Source organism: Macaca nemestrina, chromosome 8 (genome assembly GCF_043159975.1).
Source record: "Macaca nemestrina isolate mMacNem1 chromosome 8, mMacNem.hap1, whole genome shotgun sequence".
NCBI lineage: Eukaryota > Metazoa > Chordata > Mammalia > Primates > Cercopithecidae > Macaca > Macaca nemestrina.
This window is the reverse complement of record NC_092132.1, coordinates 90668197-90685809: the sequence shown is the minus strand read 5'-3', so window position 1 is coordinate 90685809 and position 17613 is coordinate 90668197. Positions and strand designations below refer to the sequence as shown.

Here is a 17613-nt window from a genome sequence, read left to right as displayed (position 1 = left end):
AAGGTTTATTAGTATATAACACTAACTGTACAATGTCCACTTTTTCTACTGCCCAGCTCTTACCACATCTTGACTATACTTCTCTGAAATCAAACCCCTCTATTTTCTGAGCAGAGTTTGAAAGATCTCCTTTGTTTTAGATTGGAAATGAATGTGCTCTAAATTGGGTGTTGTCTGGTTCAGCCCCCTTCACTGAGAACTTCAATCCCCATATACAGAAAGAAACCTTGGGGAAAGGTGATGTCAGGGGAGAAGAGGATTCTGGATGTTTTAGAAATACATGTACATATTAATAGTAGGGGAGCGGCTGCTGATTTTTCTCTGGGATGTATACTGTAACTCTCTGACTTAAGTATATAGTATGAAGTGTAACACCTTTACTGAGCTGCAGCAAATCGGGGCTATTTGTATCAAATTGCTGAATTTCTCAATTCAGAATCTCGCAAGAGATCTAACATTAGTTTCAAGTGTTGTACTGCATGTGGTTGCAACAGGGAGTGTTTAATCTTCTGTTTTACTCTAGAAGCTGTAAAACAAGTTTTAAACATTTTCCCCCACCGCTACAAACATAATCATCTCATGTTAAAAGCAGTCTACTAGCAACCCAAAGCTGTCAACTGCATTTGGTAATTTAAACCTTTACTCTTCCGTGGCTACTCTTTGCCTACTACAAAAGGCTCTGGGAGAGAAGTTGCATGTCTAAAATCAGCTTCCTTTATTCCCTCCTGGGTTGGGAGATAGCCATGAATGGATTTGAAGTAGAGTAGAAACACTTTGGCAGCTAAGTGGAGGCCAGATTTGAGGCATATGGAGGAAGATTAGAAAAGGAAAGACCAGTCAGTAGGGTTTTGTAATATGTCAAGCAAAAGGTGATGAGGGCTTGGAGTACTTCAGTGGGAGTACTGATGGAGAAGAAAGAAAAATTTGAAGAATTTCAAGCAAGCAAAATTGGCAGGGCTTGATGATATATTGGAAAAGGAATGTTAAGGGAAAAGGATTACTCTAAGGTTTCTGCTTTGGGTAATTGAGTTATTCATTGAGTCACTAACTGAATTAAGAAATGTAGAAGGATTTAGTAGGATTAGATTTGGAAGCTAGGAATGTGTGGAAAATTATGAGTTTTAGTTTGTGCATACTGAGTTTTGAGTGTTCATGAAACATCCAGTTGTTTACATTCAACAGTATATAAACCTGATGTTGAGGGAGAGCTGAGTGGTGGAGATATAGGTTTGGGATTTCTCAATTTATAGATTATTAAAGCAGATTTCCCAGGGAGCGAGAAGAAGAGTGAGAACGGTAGTCATTTAAAGATAGAAGCCTAGGGACACCTTTGAGTGAAGAGCATGTAGGGGCCAAGGGAAAACTTCCCCTTTCCCCTGTGAAGATTCACTAAAAATCACTGATAAAATGCAGATTAATAACGGAAAAAGCATACAAGTATTTTGTATTTAAAAGCATGCAAGTATTAATAGGATAAAAAGCATACAAGTTTTACATAACACAAGAGCCTTCAGAATGAAGACCCACAGATACAGGGGAAGTTCTCCATTTAAAATATATATATTTAACAAAATATGAACAGCCATGTAGAAATAGGATTGGACAAAAAAGGTATAAACTAGTACTAATAGACTGAGTGGGGAAACCTAGCAAGGCCTGTCTTTCTAGATTCTTCTTGGCCTCGCTGTGCTACATTCCTTCCTTCTGGGTGTGGGACAGTACCCTCTCTGGTTAGGGGTCTTATGACTTATAGTCAAGGCAGGTCAGATCATTTCTTCATGGCCAGTTTTTCCATAGAAAGGGAGGAAGAATGTTAGAAAAATATTTTTAGGTTTCATGACTGGCTTTGGGGAGATGGGGCTCTGGTTTCTATGACCTGCCTTGGAGAAGAGAGATTCTAGTTTCTGTGGCTAGCCTCCAGGGAGAATGAGGGGCCAGGTGAAAGTCAGAAAAAGCTTTTGCTTCTGAGACCGCTTCTGAAGGACTTCATTTTGGGATGTTGTTTTTTGGGACCCTACAATAGAACAAAGAATGAAGTGGGAGATCAAGAAGGAAGCTAGTGAGGTGGGAGATGGTGGAGTTTCAAATGGCATCCACAGGTTCAAACATAGTAAAGAGGCAGAGTGCAATAAGGATTGAAATACTTCTGTTGGATTTGACCAATTCAAGTTTATTTTGGTGAATGTGACTAGATCCAATGGATGTTAGTATTAGCTGGGAACTTTAAGATAATGTAGCCTTAACCCTTATTTTTAAAGATCAGAACATTTTAGATATAAGAACTTTGATAATTTTTATCTAGGTTATAACTAAAAATATTCCTTGCACAACATAGGTGTTCAATAAGTGATGGTTGAATGAGTGATTGAACTCTTTATTGGCAGAGCCAGAACTAGAAATCATACATCCAGATTCATGTTGTAGAGAAAGCTTTTTCTCTACTGTTTTAGGTTTGAATGGTTGGGAGCCTGAGAAATAACTGACAATAGACATGTATCAGGAGAAAATACAAGGTTTATTTACATGTGCACACCATAGGTAAGGTGGAAGTACTTAGTAATGAGTAACTTACTGCATAGTAGAGGTAAGGGTTTATATGCCAACTTCACAACAAAAAAGGGAGTGTGTTTAGGGCTTCCATGGGAAAGTATGGAACGTTCTATTGGACTTCCAGTAATGTGGGAGCCAGTGGCACCTGTATTTTCAGGAAGGGGATGAATACAGCTGTAGTTCCTGGAGTATCTGCCTAATGCTTCTTTCTGTTGCTGCTGATTGCTCAGATGTTTTCAGCTTAATTTTAATACCTCTTAGTGGCCCGTCATGCTACCAAAAATAGAGTGGGCTTCTTCAAGGAGATGGGCACGCCGGGTTATCGGGGTGAATGCATCAATCTGCTCATCTGCCAACTGAACTAGACCTAGGTGCCAAACTGTAGTAAATTTTTATCAATGAAGTGGAAGCATGTGTTTTTGTTTTTTTGGGGGGGGAATTTTTATTGAGTATCTTCAGGGAAGATTATTTCCTGCGTTATTTTCAAAAACTGGAAAGGAAGGGTCAAAAAAAAAGACAGTACCTGGCCGGGCGTGATGGCTCATGCCTGTAATCCCACCACTTTGGTAGGCTGAGACGGGCAGATCACCTGAGGTCGGGAGTCCGAGACCAGCCTGACCAACATGGAGAAACCCTGTCTCTACGAAAAATACAAAAATTAGCCAGGCATGGTGACACATGCCTGTAATCCCAACTACTCGGGAGGCTGAGGCAGGAGAATCGCTTGAACCTGGAAGGCGGAGGTTGTGGTGAGCCAAGATTGTGCCATTGCACTCCAGCCTGGGCAACAAGAGCAAAACTCCATCTCAAAATAAGAAAATAAAATACAGTAGCTTATGTTCATGGCAAGCACCTCTCCTCATAGTCTAGTTCCAAGGAAACAATTCCAGCGTTTCTTCAAGGATACAGAAACCAAAACAGCATGGTACTGATAGGAAAACAGATATGTAGACCAATGGAACAGAACAGAGGCCTCAGAAATAATACATCTACAGCCATCTGATCTTTGACAAACCTCACAAAAACAAGCAATTGGGAGAGGATTCCCTATTTAATAAATGGTGCTGGGAAAACTGGCTAGCCATATGTAGAAAGCTGAAACTGGATCCCTTCATTACCCCTTGTACAAAAATTAACTCAAGATGGATTAAAGACTTAAATGTAAGACCTAAAACCATAAAAACCCTAGAAGAAAACCTAGGCAATACCATTCAGGACATAGGCGTGGACAGAGACTTCATGACTAAAACACCAAAAGCAAGGGCAACAAAAGAAAAAACTGACAAATGAGATCTAATTAAGCTAAAGAGCTTCTGCACAGCAAAAGAAACTGTCATCAGAGTAAACAGGCAACCTACAGAATGGGAGAAAATTTTTGCAATCTACCTATCTGACAAAGGTCTAATATCCAGAATCTACAAAAAACTTAAACAAATTTACAAGAAAAAAACAACCCCATCAAAAAATGGGCAAAGGATATGAAAAGATGCTTCTCAAAAGAAGACATTTATGCAGCCAACAAACATGAAAAAATGCTCATCATCACTGGTCATCAGAGAAATGCAAATCAAAACCACAATGAGATACCACTTCCAGCCAGTTAGAAGGGCGATCATTAAAAAGTCAGGAAACAACAGATGCTGGAGAGGATGTGGAGAAATAGAAACACTTTTACACTGTTGGTAGGAATATAAATTAGTTCAGCCATTGTGGAAGACAATGTGGTGATTCCTCAAGGATCTAGAACTAGAAATACCATTTGACCCAGCAATCCCATTACTGGGTATATACCCAAAGGATTATAAATCGTTCTACTGTAAGGACACATGCACACATATGTTTATTGCAGCACTGTTCACAATAGCAAAGTCTTGGAACCAACACAGATGTCTATCAATGATAGACTGGATAAGGAAAATGTGGCATATATACACCATGGAATACTATGCAGCCACAAAAAAGGATGAGTTCATTTCCTTTGCAGGGACATGGATGAAACTGGAAAACATCATTCTCAGCAAAGTAACACAAGAAGAGGAAACCAAACAATGCATGTTCTCACGCATAAGTGGGAGCTGAACAATGAGAACACATGGACACAGGGAGGGGAACATCACACACCAAGGCCTGCCAGGGGTTGGGGGCCTGGGGGAGAGATAGCATTAGGAAAAATACCTAATGTGAATGATGAGTTGATGGGTGTAGCAAACAAACATGGCACGTGTATACCTATGTAACAAACCTGCACGTTGTGCACATGTACCCCAGAACTTAAAGTATAATAAAAAAAAGTTTAACTTTGTTATGAAATCATTTTATAAATATTATATAATATACATTACATGTTATATATTTGATATATTTTATATATTAGTATATTGCATATGTATATAGATATAGCTGTGTATATACATACATACTCAAATATATATGACACAGACTAGGAAATGAAATAGGTCATGGATCAAGGAATCACCAGTTTTTAAAATCATTTTATTCACATAGATATAGATGAGAAAAGTGCATACATTATACTATGACTTTTCACAAGTTGAACATACTATGGAGAAGCATTTTACCTTTGACTGAAAACATTTAATAGAGAAATGTAAAATATTAAGAGATTTCAGTATATATTGAATAAAAAAAGTTTTAAAAGCAAAAATTGCTTTCTAATACTTAAAATATGTTTTCCAGGTGTCTTTGATGTTATTTTCAATGAAAGAAATATATGCATTTTCCAAAGCCATGAGATAAGGCATCTTTCTCTTGCTCTTGACAATGGCATTGTCACTGGAATGGTGTGTAATAAATTTTCTTTTTGCCATATATCAATAGTATTATGTTTGTATATATTTTTGTATAATATACATTTATAAGATTACCATTTCCTTTTGGCTTGTACTAGTGCTTTTTTCATTCTGTTTTGTTTCATTAGTTGTTGAGATTGTGATGCATAAATGGTTCTAAATTTCAGCAATTGGAATTTAGACAAGAAAAAGTAGACCAATTCTCTAATAACATTCAAAATTTTAATGAGCTTTCAAAAGGAGACTGACTTCTCAATGGCCGTTTTGGGGACCCTATTGTTGGGGAAAAAACAATAATTTTATATAATTATACCTTGTATTGCTTAGTTTAGATTTGAAAAGTAGCATTTAATATAATGCATACATGTTATTTATTTTTTAAAATAATATAATATAGAATAACTTTAATGTACTGTCTTAAGTGCTTAATATGTATTACAATATTTCATTCTTCAATCTACTAGATGAGAGAATCCATTATTATTTGTATTTAACGGAAGAGGAACATGAAAAATAGAAGGATTAAGTGAGTGCACAGTCACAAGCTAGTAAGTGTGAAAGCAGGAATTTAGTGTAGGCAATCTGACACTAACACTCATGCTACAGCTTCCTCATATAACGCTATACAATAATTGTTTTTTTTTTTTTTTTTTTGGAGACAAGATCTTGCTCTGTTAACCAGGCTGGAGGGCAGTTGGCATGATCAGAACTCACTGCCATCTCGAATTCCTGGGCTGAAGCATTCTTCCTGCCTCAGCCTCCCCGAATACTGGCATTACAGGCTGATTTCAACTCATGGGATGTTGTTTAACTTAAGGGAAAAGAATGCTTATAGAAAAAAACCCACCTTGTGTAATTTATATGCCTGAAATTCTGACTAGTGATCAATCAGTCAGACTTTTCCATGAAGTCTTTTCTTCTCTGCTCTGGACTTGCTAAGGTACCTACACTATAGTTCACAGCACATTCTGATCAGCATGGAACCTGGTCATAGTAAATGCTTAAGAAATACGAATGTGGATATGGAATCTACTCCACTGAATTAAGAGTTGAAGAAATATCTCATTACTGTATTTTTCTAAAATCAAATTAAGGCTACCTTAAAGCCCTTATTCTACTAGGTTGCACTAGGTTGGTGGGATATTTCATTTTAGTTACTATGGACTCACCTTGTTTCACAGAAGATTTCACCTGGTATGGTGGGCCTCAGAATATCTGGTGACAGCTGTCATAGCTTTGAACCACACTGGTTACTGAGATGTACTTATCCAGTGTCAGATGGTTTCTTGCAGATCAATAGCTCTGCTGCCTCCCTGCCATGCTTGGGCAATGGAACTTTTCTGAGGTTGATAGATTTAGTGTTTCGGATCTAACCATTTAAGAAGCACCAATGACTTTTCTTCTTCAGGCCCTACTGCCTCCCTGGGGAACTAGAGGGAGATGGGGAGGGACCTAAAACACTGTCTTGAACAATAGTCATGTCTCAGTGTTGAATAACCTTCTCAATTTGTTTTGTTTTTGAAAGGAAAATTTAGGAATGAGATAAAATTTCTATCAATTTCAGTTTTTAGTCCCAAATGCTCCTAAATTGGGAGGACACAAATGAGAAAATGAAAAAAAAAAAAAAAGATAAGATACGTATTAGCATGTTATTAAATTATCCTGCCAATGAAGTTATTGTTCCAACATTTCCAACATTCTTCCATGGATTCTGAGAAATCAAGAGAAGGAAGTCCTTGGAGCAAGTCATTGGAAATAACTCTGGGGAATAAAATCTATTGAATTTCAAAATCATGAGATTTTATAAATAGTACAAAGTTTCCATGAAATGAAGTAGACACCTGTATATGTATATAATGTGATTACATTAAAAAAATTTTTCTCTTGCTAATTTAGAGGGTTTTTTGTTTTTCCTTTTAGGTTAGTGGTGAAGCCACTACTGAGCTGCGGGTGCTTTATCAGCCTAATCGCTGTGCACTTCTTGAGTCGGCACTGGTTCCTGGTCACACAGTTGTTTTTGATCGTCATGGCAAAATAGCTGATGCATCACCAGCAGGCTATGCAAACCTTTCAAAAGAATTTGTGATTTTTGTCAAGGTAAAATGGGGAAAGTTATTAAAGTTTATATTGCTAAATCCCAACTTTCTTTTGCTCTATTGAGGAAAAATCTTAAATTGAGTCATAATGCAGTAATCAAATCACTTCCCACTAGGTGGCATTGGTGCCTATTTCCATTCTGTTTGCCAGACTTTGAAAGGCAATAGGGATGACAGCTTTAGTAGCAATGACACTCCGGGGGATTAATATCCTCTAATTGAAGTTGGAGATTAAACTATGAATGTGGGAATTCTTAATAAAAAGTTAAAGAACCTTGCATTTGGAAGTCAAACAAATGTGTATATTGAACTTTTCTAACAATTAGAATTTATACCCTTTGAGTGTTGCATACATTTGATCCTTTCATAATACTTATTTTTTTCTTTATGTGTTTGTGAATCTATCTTAAAATGATATATAAATATAATAGCATTTATGAGGTTTCTTATTTTGTTCCAGCATTTACTGAGAATTTCACCACACCATGAGACTAAATAAACATCAAAAAACACTAACAGATACTATCTGTATTTTAAAGGCAAAGGAAAAGATTTTCAGTGAAAATAATTATCTTAACTAGTATAGCATAGTTATTAAATCAGTATTCGGCTAAAGTCTACTTAGATTTAAAACCTCAAAGATTTTGTAGGTTCATTTCTAGACCATTGCAATAATGTGAATTTCTCAATAAAGCTAGTCACACAAATTCCTGAGTTTTCCATTGCCTATAAAAGTTATATTTACTACACTGTAGTCTATTAAGTGTACAACAGCGTTATGTCTAAAAAAGGTACATACCTTAATTTTAAAATATTTTAGTGCCAAAAAATGCTAACGATCATCTGAGCTTTCAGCAAGTTGTAATCTTTTTGCTGTTGTGGGGGTCTTGCCTCGATGTTGACAGCTGCTCATGAATCAGGGCGGTGGTTGCTGCAGGTTGGGGTGGCTGTGGCAGTTTCTTAAAATAAGACAACAATGAAGTTTGCCACATTGATTGACTCATTCTTTCAAGAAAGATTTCTCTATAGCGTGCAATGTTGTTTGATAGCATTTTATCCATAGTAGAACTTTTCAAAGTTGGTATCGATTCTCTCAAACTGCTGCTGCTTTATCAACTGAGTTTATTAATAGTCTGAATTATTTGTTGTCATTTTAACAATGTTCACAGTGTCTTCATCAGGAGTTTATTCTGTCTCAACAAATTACATTCTTTGCTCATCCATAAGAAGTAACCCTTCATCTGTTCGAGTTTTATCATGAGATTGCAGCAATTCAGTCACAACTTCAAACTCCACTTCTCATTCTAGTTCCCTTGCTATTTCTATGACATCTGCAGTTATTTCCTTCTCCGAAGTCTTGAACCACTCAAAATCATTCACGAGGTTTCAGATCAAATTCTTTCAAACTCCTGTTAATGTTGGTATTTTGACCTCCTATCCCCATGAATTGTAATTGTTCTTAATGGCATCTAGAATGGTGAATCTTTTCTAAAAGGTATTCAATGTACTTTGCCCAGAGCCATCAGTGAAATCACTCTGTATGGCAGCTATAGTATTAGGAAATGTATTTCTTAAATAATAAGGCTTGAAAGTTGAAATTACTTCTTGATTCATGGGCTACAGAATGGATATTGTGTTAGCAGGCATGAAAATAACATTAATCTCCTTGTACATGTCCATCAGAGCTCTTGGGTGACCAGGTACATTGTCAATGAATAGTTACATTTTGAATTGTTTTTTTCTGAGCAGTAGGTCTCAACAGTGGGCTGAAAATACTCAGTAAACAATGCTATAAATAGATATGTTGTCCTTCAGGCTTTATTTTTCCATTTCTAGAGCACAGGTAGAGTAGATTTAGTACAATTCCGAAGGGCCCTAGGGTTTTTGGAATGATAAATGAGCACTGGCTTCAACTGAAAGTCACCAAATGCATTAGCCCTTAACAAGAGAGTCAACTTATCTTTTGAAGCTTTGAAGCCAGGCAATGAATTCTCCTCTCTAGCTTTGAAAGTCATACATGGCATCTTCTAATAGAAGGTTGTTTTATTTTCACTGAAAATCTGTTGATAATCTCATCAACTATCTTAACTAGATCTTCTGGGTAACTTGCTACAGCTTCTCCATCAGTACTTGCCACCTTGTACTGTTATCTTGTGAAAATGGCTTCTTTCCTTAAACTTCATCAACCTCTGCTAGCTTCAGCCTTTTCTCCTGCAGCTTCCTAAACTCTCTCAGCCTTCGTAAAACTGAAGAGAGTTAGGTCCTTGCTCTTGGGGTTTGGCTTTGGCTAAGGATATATTGTGGTTGGTTTTGGTCTTATTTCGAGGCCACTAAAACTTCCTCCATATCAGCACTAAGACTGTTTAGGTTTCTTATTATTCATGTATTCACTGGAGTGGCATTTCTGATCTGCTTCAAGAACTTTTCCTTTGCATTCACAACGTGGCTACCTTACACAAGAGGCCTAGCTTTAGATCTATCTCAGCTTTTGACAGATCTTCCTCGCTAAGCTCAATCATTTCTAGCTTTTGATTTAAAGCAGGAGATATGTGACTCTTCCTTTCACTTAAACACTTATAGGTCATTATAGGGTTATTGATTAGCCTAATTTCAATATTGTTGTGTCTGGGGGAATAGCGAGGCAAGGGAGAGAGATAGCGGAATGGCTGGTTAGTGGAGCCATTCAAAACACACACAGCATTTGTCGATTAAGTTCACTGTCTTATATGGGCATGGTTTATGCCCCCCAACATAATTACAATGGTTAACGTCAAAGATCACTGATCACTATAACAGATATAATAATAATGAAAAGCTTGAAATATTGTGATAATTACCAAAATGTGGCACAGAGACATGAAGTGAACACATGCTGTTGGAAAAATAGCGCTGATAGACTTGCCTGATGTAGGGTTCTCACAAACCTTCAGTTTCTTAAAAAAAAAAAAAAAAAGTATCTGTGAAGCAAATAAAGTGAAGCACAATTAAGTGAAGTGCAATTAAAGAAGGTATGGCTGTACTTACTCTATAATAAACACTTTCTCACATTACTATTTCTCCCAAAACAACATAATTTTAACTCAGACATCTCATGTTATTTAGCTTAAGGTTAAACTTAAAGTTAATGGTTTCATAATACTCAAATGTAAGTATTACATGTATACACACTCACGTATATGTCTTTTTGTTGTTGCACATTTAATCTCTCTCTTTTCCCACTTCTGCATATGATACTATAATGTATATTTTGACATATGCCTTTGACCACACCATTTATTATTTTCTTAGCCTAGAAAATTAAAAATTGAACTTAAGGGTTAGAATGTGAAACTTTCAAGGCTCTGGGAACATACTGCCAAATTTATTTCTTCAGATGTCCCAATTTTTATTCCTGTGAAAGTTAAGCCAGCTATAAAGTTAGGGTAATACTATCCTCACTTTTGACATCAACCACAGAGTTTGGGGGACACTGAGACCATTATCAAGGCTTGATAATTTACCAGGAGAACTCACAGAACCCATTGAAAATTGTTATACTCAAAGTTACAGTGTATTATAGAGAAAGGATACAGATTAAAATTGGCTAAGCAAAGAGACACATAAGGCAGAGTCTAGGAAAAGCACCAAATATGGAAGGTGCACGGTTCTCTCCCCATGGAGTCAAGACAGAGGTACTTTCTCAGCACTGGTGTGTGACAGTATGCACGGAGTATTGCCAACCAAGGAAGCTTTCCGAGCCTTGGTATTCAGAGTCTTTAATGGGCTTCCATCCTGTAGGGAGTCCATGTGGCTGGTCTCAGTCTCCAGCCTCTGAGGAGGTCACTTGACACTTTCTGACTCAAAGCCCCCTAACCTAAGTCACATTATTAATATCTGGCTGGCCCAAGGTCTGCAGGCAAACAACGACACTCCTATCAGGCATGACACTCCAAGGGTAAATAGATTACCACTCAGAAGCTGAGGCGAAGGTCAGACTTCTCTGGGTAAAGTTAAATTCTTAGTTCCCAACTACTTTCAGCAGTGTAGAAAAACATCCATCTCACTGCCCTCAGTGTCACTGAGTATGGCCCTTAAGGAGAAGAGCTTTGACAATTTTCTAGAGGAATAAACATCCAATTTTAGCTTATTTTTTTTTTTGTATTACTAGTGTGGATTACCTTTCCTTATGTTTATTCACCATTTGTATTTTTCTTTTGTGATTTGAGTTTTTATCTATTATCAGTTCTTTACTGTGTTAGTGTTTTTCTAATTAACTTTCAAGAGTCTTTTATATATTCCTCTTAAGTTAATGATTACATATGATTTTCTTAAATATATCTTATTTGTATTTGATATCTTTTTACATTCATTCCTATATGCATACATTTAAATATCCATAGAGGGTATTCCGTAATTCAGTTACTCTTATAGCATACTTTTTATTGTGCTTTATTTTAACATTACCATTATTTGTTTAAGGTGATAGTAAATTCCTTAAGAGAAATATTTGTGTTTTGTATCTTTAAAAAATCTCCGTAGCATCTGATGCTGGCCTTTATACTGTCAACAAATGATAACTGAAGTAAATCAACCTCCTTTAGTTTTGTTTACCTTTTCATAGCAGTTAAATTATTTACTTCTTTTGCTCATTTTCAGCCACCAAGCTTCCTGGTCACTGGTCAATTCTAAAGAGAATCGCCCCTATAGCTGTCTCCCTCTAGCAAACACGAGCCTGTTATTGACTGCCTTTCTGTTCTGTTTGTTGCTCTGAAGGGGGTGTTCCTCAACAGTGCTGTGGTTCTACTTGCTACAAGCCTCTGTCAGGCCCTATGTCTACAGCCTGATGGAAGCTGCACTGGAGTGGGAAGCCAGTCTGAAAAATCCTACTGGAAAGTGCATAAAATCAGCTCTGGGATTTGCATGTTTGAAAGTGTGAAAAATGCACAAATGTATCTAAGAATCAAGGATGGCCGATGCGATGGAATGGTAAGCATCTGCTCTTGTTTCTCTCAGCAAATGTTTAAGACATTTGCCAGTTGTAGACATGAGAATAGCACTTTCTGAGTGGGTTTTGGAAATTGAATGTTACATGTGGTGGTCTCCCTTGACTGGTATTTTTAATAAGTGAGGAGAGCAGCCACATGCCTTGTATGATAAGAGAGGAATCCTGACCCTCTAGACAGGGCTTCTGAAATGTAATGTATGTACAGATCACGTGGGAATTGTGTTAGGAAGTAGATTCTGATTCAGGAAGGCTGGCGTGGGACCTGAGTGTTTACATTTCTAACAAGCTCTCAGCTGTGGCTACTGAAGCTGGTCCACGAATGATGCTTTGAGAACCAAGGTTCTAGAAAGGCCAGCTCAACAGTGTTTCCTTACTGCTCCTTTTGGTGCCTGAATTTCCACCACTGGAAACCCTGTACTTGACTAAGGAAGCTATTTTAAATTCTAAATATTAGGGGTTTTTCTTTTTGTATTTTTATTTTTAGAGACAGAGTCTCACTCTGTCACACAGGCTGGAGTGTAGTCATGCAATCTTGGCTCACAGCAGCTCAGGTGATCCTCCTGCTTCAGTATCCTGAGTAGCTGGGACTACAGGCACTTGCCACCATGCCTTGCTAATTTTTGTACTTTTTGTAGTGAGAGGGTCTCGCCATGTTGCCCAGGCTGGTCTCCAACGCCTAGGCTCAAGAGATCCACTGCCTTGGCCTCCCAAAGTGCTGGAATTATAGGCCTAAGACATTGTGCCCGGACAAGGGTTTTTCTTTAACACCTTGAGCCTTAGGAGGGGATGTGGAAGACAACTAACATAACAGCTTATATATATTCATAATTCTTCTGTGGGGTGAGGAACAAGTAAGAGTGCACATTTAACCTTCCTGTTAATGCTCTCCATCTATTATTGTTTAAAATAGTTTAGTTTAAATTTGGTCTTCTGGATAAATTCTGAGGTCCCCCGTCTCTCTTCTTACCAGTCATGATGTCTAGCCATAAGGGAGAACTTGCATGTTTTTGTTGGGGTATGAGGAGGGAGGACTTCAACCTTTCATGGTTCCCAGGGTCCCTGTCTGTGCTGCAGACTGGTGAGTTTGTGTCAGGTGAGCTGCACTGATGCTTACGATGCAAAGGCGAAGCACATGCACATATACACGTGTAGTTAATATCCCTGATCTACTCACAAGTGCATAATGAGGTAGGTTTTATCACCATTTCACAGAAGATGAAGCCAAGCTTAAGAGACAAACTGTCACGCTTGTAGTCTTTACACTGGTAAGTGGACTAATTGAGATAAAAATGGGTAACATTGTTACTGTGACTAGACTAGTTAGGAGTACAATTTCATCTAATGCTCAGTCACCCCCTAGGATGGGGTGTCCTAGGAGGAACATCAGTAAGTAGGTTTCCTATCCTCAACATTCACAAGGTATACAAGCCTTTCCCTTCTGGGGCTCGTAGGAGTGTTCAGAACCATGAAGTAATGTGTTACTATATAATACATGCTTTAGTGTTTGTGTTTGAGTTTCTGGAGGCACAGGTAAGTGTCACTCCAAAGTTGAAAATGGGTCAGCTTTGGAAATGTGTATCTTCCCTGGGTAGCAACCAAAGGGACCTCTCAGTGGTTGCTCACTTTCTATTTAGCTGCCTCATACTCTAGCCTAATGGTGATTTCTTGGTTCTTCACTTTCAGCATGTGTGCCTCTCTCTGACTCTTCCATTTTTTTTTCTCAGTGTACTGGTTATTTTGTTCTTCCCATTGAGTGAACTTCCTCTGTAAGTTTTTAGCAGAACTTTTTTGTCCTACACTTAATATTCATGCTTTTTCTTTTTCTTCCTATTTGTGCTATGGGTGACTCAGCTCTATCTGATGGGGCTGAGGGACTGGAAGAAGTCCTTGGCATTCAATTGAAAGAATCTGGTGATCACAGGAAGTTGGGTGGAGATGTACAGATTAAAACACAGAAGTATTATCCTACCACAAAGAAACTATTGGCATGCTCATTCTTCAGATGCTGAAGCTGAGTGTGAGCCTGGTTAAGTAGCTCACCCAGAGTCCCCAGGTGGCCTTAGAGCTGAGGCTTCATTCAGGTTTGCCCACTTCCTAAGGCTCCGTTGTGGAGGACTGAGAATAACAGGATGGAGAAACTGGCTTGCACCCATGAGGAGACCAGAGTCAGGATACATGAGGTAGAGGTGACTCTAAACACAAAACCAAGGTTTTCTTTAGAAATTTCCCAAGAACCAGCCTTGTTGACAGTATGTCAGGTGAGTTAGTGGCTCTGAAATAGGTGGGAGAACACTCTGTGCCGTGCCAGCCTACATTGTGCTGCTTTGCATCAATGTTGGGAGCCCCTTCTGTTTTCCCTTCCTGAAGGGTTTCTCATGATGAAATGCCAGGTTCAGGACTTCCATGTATGCTGGAAGGCAATCATGCTGAGCTGAGCTGAGGCAGGCAATCATGCACTGGAGTTTCAAACCCAAGTATCACTTCTTCTTAGAGATATTTCGCAATTTGAAAAAAAGCCGGAGACATTTGTTCTGTTTGCTTTGGGGAAGAGATAGCCAAAATGGAGAACCCAGTGAAACTGATTGATAAAGGTGAAAGAGCATAAATGAGTTTGTTACACAGAATTTGATATACAGAACATTAAAATAAGAAATATTGGACATAAGGCAGAGATTCCCTAGGTCTTTTGGAGATAAGCACACCATAGCTAGGTTACATGAGGCTTGTCCAGAGGGTTAAGGTCACTCCTCTGAGGCCTCTGAAGGCAACACACGTGTGTAAAGTAGTAGCTAAATGCAAAAGACATTGGTAAGGGGAGCTGTGTAAAGGAGCAAACCAGAAATAATAGGTACATACATGCTGGGGTGATATTCAAAATGCTGTATTTAACAAGCAGTTTGGTACATTGAAACTCCTAGAGTGCAACCTTCAGGATGAGCAAGGAGCAAGGAGCCTTGAGGGCCCAAGATGTGGATGAGGCATTGGCTGGCCATGCCGTCAGGGCGCCTTGTTTTTGTGCTGGGATCCAGGCCCTGACACCTAACCCTGGCAGTGGGCTGTGACTTCTAGGGGTTCTCCCATTCTAGGGCAACCAGAACATGAGGGAGACACAAAGGGGCTCAGATGATGGCTCTTCATCATCCAATATGAAAATATTGATGCAGGATATTTTCTTGACCCCTTTGCAGGTCTTGCAACAGGGGAGCCTATTTACTTAGCCCACCCTGCTCAACCCCTTATAGGAGGCAGCATGCGAGCAAACAAGTGTGGGCACTGGAGCAAGTGAGTGCAAAAACTGGCCAGCTGCTTTAGCACCAGCAGGAGGAAACTCTTTCAGGCCCCATGGCAGCATCCAGGTGGTAGTGCCTGCAACCCCAAGGTCCCACAAGGGATGTGTTACAATGCTCTGTTAGTTCCACCGTCTGCAGACAGCAGTGTGTTATCAGTTTTGTGGGCCCTTTGTCTCATTGCATAGGGCAGCTAGCTGCCCTCCACCAGTGAGAGCAAAGGGCCAGTGTGACAGCCTTTTTGGGTACCCGCACTTGGTGCATCCTGAGTTTTTGTCCGCTACCCAAGAAGAATGAGGTCACATGGACAAATTGAAGGATGGTGAATGTGGATAATTTTATTGAGCAATGAAAGTGGCTGTCAGCGGAGAGGGGAGCTAGAAAAAAGATGGAAAGGGCAGGTCACTCTACCCTGAAGTTAAGCCAACTCCCTGCCTCATCCAGCCACTGTCTCTGGAGTCAAGTCACCTCTCCCTGATGTCCAGCTGCTTATCCTCTCTACCGACTGAGTCTGGGTCTTCATAGGCACAGGATGGGGAGGTGGGGCAGGTCATAGGTAATTCTGGAAAAGGCAACATTAGACTGGTAAAAAGACATTATTCAGAAAGAACTAATCAGGAGAGAGCCGACACACAAGGATGGAAGTTTTCACTTTGGGCTGTGGGTTTCAGGGTTTTCACCTCGAAGGAGGAGTTTTGCCAGGGGCATGCTCCTGTCTGCCTAGCATTTTAGGAGACCGACTCCTGTCGCTCTCAGTATTTCAGTATTTAAAAAATGGGTCTGGCTCTATCAATGTGTATCAGTTTAGCATCAATCCTCAGAATAAGGTGAGGTGAGTGTAATCTTTGAGGATTACAGAGGAAATACTGTTACTATGTTTTTTTAATTAATAGACATTTGTAAAAATCTTTAGCTTAAGGTTAAGGTTTTGAAGGTCTTCCTGGCCTATATCATACTATACATCAGTAACTTTCGCCCTTCTGCTTCCTAAACTCAGAGGCTCAGAGGCTCAAACATTCTCTAGAGGTTTCTAGCTTCCTGTTATTTCTGTTAAAAATTCCAATCCTGTTCTTGGGAAAGTTATTGCATTAGAAAGTTATTGCTAAAAGATTTGAAATTTTACACAGGCTATCCATAAAGCCAGAAGCTCTTGAATACTCTGTAAATCATAGGAAAGTGTGGCACTGCTTTGGCCAGTGGTGAATTCCCTGATACTATAACCAGATCCGCAAGACAAAGGGAGGAGGCTGACTGTATTTTTAGTGTCTACTGCATTCCAAGGCTGAGCGAGCTCTCTTAGGTTTGTAGTAATGCCCCTTAACCCTAAGCTCACACAGCAAACAAACAGGAAAGCAAACAGCTACAGCAGGTCTTCACCTAAAACCAACCCATGTAAATGATCTTATGACTTCTTTTGTGTAGTTATTAAAAGATTTGCCAGGGTTGCAGAGTTTCTGTTCTAAATTTAATGCTTGTAAATGCAGGAGACAAAATGTGATTTTTTTTTTCACCCATTGCAAGCTTCCCAACTGAGACCCCATAACAAAAAAACAGATTGATAAGAGAAAAGCGTACAAATTCACCTAAATAAGTTCTGTGTAGCTCAGGAGCCTTCAGAAATGATGATCCAAAGACCTAGGGAAAATTTTGTATTTTATAGACACTTAAGTGTGATTGGAGAACCAAAGGGTGTGATCTAGTGGTAACGAACTGTGGGGAACTTAGTAAGGCCTGTCTGTCCAGGTTTTTCTTGGAGTCACTGTGAGGTTTTTCTTTCCTCCAGGTATAAAGTAAGACAGCTGTCACATGAAGGTCTTTAGGGGAAACAAGGAGAGGGAAGGTCAGAGAGGTGCCCTTTCCAGGTTTTGGGTGTGGTTCCTGGGAGA

General features: G+C 39.0%; 1 protein-coding gene across 3 annotated transcripts in view; it reads left to right on the top strand.

Moving 5' to 3' along the window:
• LOC105482286 (RP1 axonemal microtubule associated) overlaps nucleotides 1-17613 on the top strand; it is a 328970-nt gene that overhangs the window by 132530 nt on the left and 178827 nt on the right. For all 3 annotated transcript variants that reach the window (XM_071068238.1, XM_071068237.1, XM_071068236.1), the window contains 3 exons: nucleotides 5248-5351; nucleotides 7281-7457; nucleotides 12209-12421. In XM_071068238.1, coding sequence (XP_070924339.1) covers nucleotides 5248-5351; nucleotides 7281-7457; nucleotides 12209-12421 — 494 coding nt within the window. The remainder of the gene's footprint in view (nucleotides 1-5247; nucleotides 5352-7280; nucleotides 7458-12208; nucleotides 12422-17613) is intronic.